General features: G+C 40.5%; 1 protein-coding gene across 1 annotated transcript; it reads left to right on the forward strand.

The window, feature by feature from the left end:
- The first annotated feature begins 838 nt into the window (after window positions 1-838).
- ANT1 (aromatic and neutral transporter 1) lies at window positions 839-2,737 on the forward strand. Its single transcript, XM_090018327.1, has 2 exons — window positions 839-1,168; window positions 1,526-2,737. Exons 1-2 carry the CDS (start codon window positions 950-952, stop codon window positions 2,528-2,530), a joined length of 1,224 nt encoding a protein of 407 aa, XP_089874453.1. The 5' UTR covers window positions 839-949; the 3' UTR covers window positions 2,531-2,737.
- Window positions 2,738-7,248: the final 4,511 nt, after the last annotated feature.

Consider the following 7,248-nt stretch of genomic DNA (forward strand, 5'->3'; position numbering starts at 1 on the left):
GTGCGCTCGGAAGGCCTGCCTTTAGTGTTTGTGATTACCCGAAGCTATGTCACGTGGACCTTCGCTTCTAAGCCCGTGACACTTAGATATTGTGTTTCAATTAAATGTCCTTAGTTTGATGACAATATACGGATAACTTGGACAGTTGAGGCGCCCTCTTGGGGGGCAGGACTTTGGAGGAAGGCGTCCAAGTCAAGCCCCTGGAACTGGTTCCATCTGGGAGAAGATCTGGAGGGCGACGTCCAGGCGGTCAGCAATGGAGTAGCCCATGACGAGGTTGTCGTGGAACCGGTTGATGAAGACGACGCTGCCACAAAGGAGGCGGAGGTGGCTGGATAAGCGCTCGAGCATGACAGTCATGAGATTCACAGGCGAGAGCATCTTGAAGATGGCGTGGTAGCAAGCGTGGGTGTGGCGGTAGCCGGGCTGCCAGCCAGCCCAGTCAAAGAACTGGAGGGCGGGGAGGACCTCGCGCTACGCCCTCAGCACCCTGATCATGCACCCCTCGTTGAGCCTCGCCCCGAGGGCAGAGAGGGCAGAGCCGCCTTGCCACAGCAGGATGCTGCGGTAGTCGCTCGTCAAAGGAGCGGTGGTAGTCGCTCGCTGGGTCGGGAGGGAGGCAGCGACAGCAAGAGGGTTCGGGAGAGAGGCAATGAGAACGGGATGGGAGCAACATTTTACAATTTTTTTTTGTCCCCCTTTTCTCATTCTTACGGGGGGCGGAGCTAAAATTACATTGAAATATGAATGATACTGATGGTCCAATGTTGTGAAACGGACAAATCTGAGCCACCTTTTGCTGTGGCTTTCCGTGGATTCACGATTCACATGAACGAACCCTTTGTTGCCTGACCGACTGACGGACGGTGAGATAAAGGGTAAAAAATCACCGAGAAACAACGACGCATAAGCAAGAGGCGCAATTGAAAGCGGAGAAAATTGGAGCAATATGTCAAAAGAGGAAGGAGGGAGCTCAGGGGTTCCTCTTCTGCAACCCTCTCCCAAGGGCACAGCCACGGTGTACCAGACCCTCTTCAACATCATCGTCTCCATCGTAGGGACTGGGGTCCTTGGCCTCCCCTTCGCTTTGAGAACCGCCGGTTGGCTCGCCGGCTCCCTCGCCATCATCCTTGCCGGTGTCTCCACCTTCTACTGCATGCTCCTCCTGGTTCGCCTCTCTCTCTCTCTCTCTCTCTCTCTCTCTCTCTCTCTCTCTCTCTCTGTTGGGTTCTCTCGTTTCTTCCCTCTGCTATGTGTCCAATTACAGAGGAATTCATCCTAATTCCGACCCGCAGAGTGCTTCAGAATCTTCTATTTCGAATCAATCTTATGGATTTCGCATTGACAAAATCTTCGACAACTTCTCATCAAAAAAACCGCTGATGGGTCTTTGATTTTGTCCACCGTATCAACCTGACGGCGAGTCGATCAAAGAGATCTGTAAATACTAACATAGAAAAAGGGTTTTCTCGATCACACGAATAACTTGAAGAGGTCTTTCATGCTTTTTTTTTTCAATTTATAGGTAGAGTGCAGAAAGAGGCTACACGAAGAGGGAATCTCCGAGATCTCGTCTTACGGGGATCTTGGTGGGCTCGCGTTCGGAAGAATCGGGCGGTACTCGACGGAGCTCCTGATCCTCGTCTCCCAATGCGGTGGGTCCGTCGCATACCTGGTGTTCATCGGGCAGAACCTGTCCTCCATCTTCGGGTCGCACATGGGATCCTCCTTCTTCATCCTCTGCCTGACGCCCGTGGAGGTGGCCTTCTCCTTCATCCGATCCCTCTCCGCCCTCTCCCCCTTCAGCGCCTTCGCCGACCTCTGCAACGTCCTCGCCATGGCCATGGTCGTCAAGCGCGACCTCCAACTCCTGCGAGGCTTCCCCTTCATCAGGCCCACCACCACCCTGTCGGCTCTGCCCTTCGCCCTGGGGATGGCCGTATTCTGCTTCGAGGGCTTCTGCATGACGCTGCCGCTCGAGGCCTCCATGGCGGACCCGGCGAGGTTCCCGACGTGCCTTGCCCGAGCCTTCTCCGGCATCACCCTCATCTACGTGAGCTTCGGCTTCTTCGGCTACGCGGCCTACGGCGATTCCACCATGGACATCGTCACCCTCAACCTGGCCGACGGCTGGACTGCCACCGCCGTCAAGTTGGGTCTCTGCATTGCGCTGGCCTTCACCTTCCCCGTCATGATGTACCCCATCCACGCCATCGTGGAGGCCAAGCTGAGGGAGACCGGGTGCGTCTGGGTCCGCGGCGGCTCGGCCTGGTGGGTGTACGGGTTCGTGAGAGGGCTGGGCGTGGTGGCTCTGGCCGTCGTGGCGTCCTTCGTTCCCGGGTTCGGCGCGTTCGCGTCGTTGGTCGGCAGCACGGTCTGCGCACTGCTCTCGTTCGTGCTGCCAGTGGCGCTACACCTGAGGTTCGTGGGTCCGGTGTTGGGGTTCGGGAGGAAGGCCTTGGATGTGTTCATTTTAGTGTTCGGACTGGGTTTTGCTGCTTATGGGATTGCGACTGCCTGTATTCGGTAGCCTACCCACCCATTCTCTTTCATTCATCGGTCGGTCCACAGAGAAAAAGGTTTGGCCTGCCTGTATGAACAAGAGTGAAGTGATCCTTCATTCTTTTCTTATTTCTTGATTCTGAGATGGAAAAGAATAATAAAAGAACACTTATTTGATCGGTTGCCGTAACTATTTTTAAGCTTAAATGGAACAAACACAAAAATCTTAACCGAATTAGCGAACTGACGGTTGTTTTTACAAATCTTAGCTGCGGGGTTTGCCTAATTAGGTTTAGTTGTTCACTACCTTTACGGGAGGCTTTGTTTCTTTGGGTTTTGAAATTTTGGTTAATTTAGAATCATAGGTGGCTTGGCCTTTTGTCTTTTTGGTTTTATGTCACGTTTGGAAATGGTAAAAGTTTTCATACAAAAATTAAATCTTCCTTTCATATGAAAAAGCATGCGATGAACGGTTGAGAAAATTTTTGCCACCTTTTTTAGTAGGAAAACTTTTCATGTACACTGGTAAAAAACTTATGAAAAATGATCATACTGATCTTGCAAAATGGTATGCTTTCTGAAATACGTATCAATTTGACAAAATCCTCTTCATATCCAAAATTGTCTGTGCCTAACTCTTTTAGGCTAGTTTTGCCCTTAGCATATGGGAATATCCTGCCCGATATATAGGTATGCTATAGGAAGTTTGCAACCTTTCAATAAAAAGATGATTTAGCAAAAATTTGCAAATACGGTATGGCTTTGGTGAATATAACCTTGAACCTCACATGAGTAAATACTCTTCAAGGAACTCTGCAAATATGTGTGACATTCGCAAATATTTGTTGCGAATATTTTTTACTTTCGCACTATGATGTGTTGATCTCTACTTGTTTTTTGAAAATAAATAACAAAAAGGTTTTCACAAAAAGTGCAGTTTTTTTATAAAATAGATCTAAAATACGGATCTGAATTTGACAAAAGCATAAAAAAAAGGAGGAGATATTTTGACTTTTCATAAAATAAAATGGAATGGTCTTTTTTAAAAAATGCACCTCTAGAGATAAGATTGGATTTAAGATGATTTATACACTCACCAAATGGGTTATTGGATTATTTCATCAATCAATAGGACAACCTATGGACCTAATGTCCATTTATTTGCAGGACATTCCTAAAATAAGATTGGGTAGGCTTTTATTAATGCGACTTAGGACAATTGGGTTTCTAAGAGCTATGCTAGTTGAAAAAAACTTGTAAGTAACAAGGAGCAAAATGCATATGACATGACATGATGATGCATGATGAAATGCTCTAATTTGACTCATTTTGATCAAATTATTCATGAATCAAGTTCTTAAGATAAATTTTTTGATGTAAGAAAGATCAATTTTTTTATAAAACATTGCAAAAGATACTTGATCTTAACTTGCTTGAAGTTAATATTGTCATCTTTGATGAAAAAAATTATGTTGACAAAAATATATTTTCAAACGTTCCTCACTCCCTAGCTCGATGATCAATCGTTCAAATTGGGAAGGTCATGTAGATGACCAATCATCGGTCCTAAGATAAAATAAGAACCTTATTTCACACAAGGCTCTCTCTGGCATAATGAGTAGTCATGCAAAGTGGGAGGTCTTGTTGACGATGAACTATCGGTCTCAAGACAAAACAAGCAAGACAAAAATGTAGCCAGATAAAGATATATTTTTTAAAAGATTGACTTGAAATGAAACTTCTTGCAAAAGTTATGACAACGATCCGTGTATTGTGAAAAACTCATTTTTGATGAAACTAACAAAAGATGACAAAAAAAATTGTCAAAACAAATCTTGTTGTAGGCCTTTGTGGGTCAAATGAAATGAATGACTGTAATATGAATGTTATTTACGAGACAATCAAATCATGATGTTAGAGAATTTCACAATAAACAAATGACAAGACAAATATGATATTTATGACTGACAATGGTGCATGATATAATGTTAAGTGTCATGGTGATGCATATAATGACCTAAGTCTAAAAATGATGCTATAATTTTTTAAATTTTTTTTTTTAAAAGAATTGCCCCTGGTTAAATTTTTTAGAACAAATTTTGAAAATAAAAATTTTCATCTAACTGGATATATGTTATTAAAAGTGTTGCAAACATGAGAAAAACGAGTGCAGAAATGGGTGTGTACAACTTATATTACTTAGCAACAATTTGATTATTTTTCAATGTTGATCTGACTTCACTTTCCAGCCTTTTTCTCTAATTAAAGTCGTCATAAAATAAACAACTCAAATTTTTTCACTAGAATAAATCTTTTGTGTGACCCTGAAAGTTTGAAGCAATTAGTTATAGAAGCATATATATATATATATATATATATATATATATATATATATATATATAAGCTTATGCTTCAATAACTACCAATCTAATTTCACAAAGATTGAAACTCTAGAATCTTTCAACGATGGTGGAATAAGGAGACCTTGAACCTGCTCGCATTACCAAGAACCTTAGTTCGGGTATATCACGAAAGGTCTGATACAGAGAAAGCTTGTCCTATTAAAACCCAATTTAAGTAACCTCAGATTCGTGAAGTTTTTTAGGAGATTTAGGAAACCCTGTTTTCAAAATTTTGAAATGTGTGTTGCTTGTTTGATTTAGGCTCTTGTTTGTTTGTAAAACCTAAGTCAAGGTTCTACAAAAGGATTCCATAAATCCTGCCATGAACCTGAACACTGAGATGGGCCAAGGTTCCTGTAACCCTGACCAACCTGAGTTAATTCCACCTGAGAACACTAAAAACCCGCTTAGAGGCTCTCAAGAATTATGATCCTTGCTGGAAGGAGATTCGGTCCAACGACCAGCGGACTTCGTCTTGACCGGATCCTTCAGTCATCTCATGGATCCAAAACTGGATCAGATATAAGGAAAAGAAACAAATCCTAAAGAAGAGGAATAAGAAGTGGATGAAGTCAAGCATGTGAAAACAGAGAAGGGCAAGGTGATAGCCCGTGAAGTCCCAAACAGATTCGCTGTCGCCTTAAAAAAAATGGAGAGCTTCAATGCTACCTTGAGAGCCATGATATAGAAAAATTATTTATAAAATGAGGCTCAATTGAGACTGTTCAAGCAAAATCATAAGCAGAAAGTTCAAACGGTACAGCATAAGAGGGCTAAGTCTATCAAGCTTCTCGAAGTCAGGATTTCGAATGCTCAACCCAATGAATATGAGATACGAGTCCAAAATTTAAAAGAAGAATTAAGGCGCATGACCCGGCAAATAAGGAATGTCAAATGAGAAAGAAGCCCTTATGAAATCTAGGACTTTATTTTGGGCTAAGATAATGCTCATCCCCAAAAAAATTGTGTTGCTCTATTCCTGGACATTGCCTTAATAATGACCGGGATGATCATCAAGATTCTGGTATTGGCATTATAATATATGTGTACGTGTGTGTGTGAAGGGGATGGTTTTTCCACTAAATGGATCATCCACTTGTTTTCACCTTCAGAAATTGTATGTGCTCTGTGATAAAAAACCTATAAACAAACACTTTGATCAAGTCTTTGTAACGTATAGATAGCATTTTATAAAGACCTAAAAATCAACGGTTCTAACATTTTTAGAATTTTCTGTATTATAAATTCATACATACACATCTAAAAGTTTAATCCAAGAAACTGTGATAAAAAAACATATAAACCAACACTTTGATCAAGTCTTTGTAATGTATGGATAACATTTTATGAAGACCTAAAAATCAATGGTTCTAACATTTTTAGAATTTTCTGTACTATAAATTCATACATACACATCTAAAAGTTATTTCAAGAATCTGTGTAAAGGTTTTTTTTATCACGGAGATCACATCCATATGACCAGATTTGCTGAAAAACACATCTATGTATAATTTTGAAGGTGAAGACAGATGGGTAGACCATGTAGCGAGAGAACCATATTCTTTATATATATATATATATATATATATATATATATATATATATATATATATATATATATATATATATATATATATATATATATATATATATATATATATATAAGAAAAGTAATAGTTGGCTACCACTTTTCTGGTCTACTGGCCAACCTATCATAAACAAACACACATTTTGGGGTTGTTTTTCACAAATCTGACCCTGCAAATATCTTCGGCATGGTCAATTTGCTTGGATCATATCTTTTTTAAAACATGAAGTCTTAAATATTTATGAAAATTTTAAACTGTCTTTTTTAAATATTATAAAAACCTACCTGTGTGTCTGATCAGAAAATAAAAAAATCAATTTGTATAAAATAAAGCATATAGAAGACATTGGTACAGTCAGATATAAAGAAAACATGGAAAAAACTAAATGTTAGACAGCTGCTACCTACTATATATATATATATATATATATATATATATATATATATATATATATATATATATATATATATATATATATATATATAGAGAGAGAGAGAGAGAGAGAGAGAGAGACCTAGTAATCATCTGACAATATTGAACGTCAACTTTGTGATGGGTACCATTGGGGGCTCTGGTAGGAGCACGTCACCTTGTGTTGGGACTTTGCAGGTTCAAAACCCAATGGTATAGTTGTATAACTGGTAGGTGTCTGCCTAACCCCAGCTTGCCTTTCAAAAAAAAAAAAGACTTTGTGATGGACAATATGGCCCTCAAAAATTAGTGTTACAATATTCCTAGACACTTGTTCTGATTGT

This window comes from Nuphar pumila, chromosome 10 (assembly GCF_984573655.1).
Source record: "Nuphar pumila chromosome 10, dmNupPumi1.hap1.1, whole genome shotgun sequence".
NCBI lineage: Eukaryota > Viridiplantae > Streptophyta > Magnoliopsida > Nymphaeales > Nymphaeaceae > Nuphar > Nuphar pumila.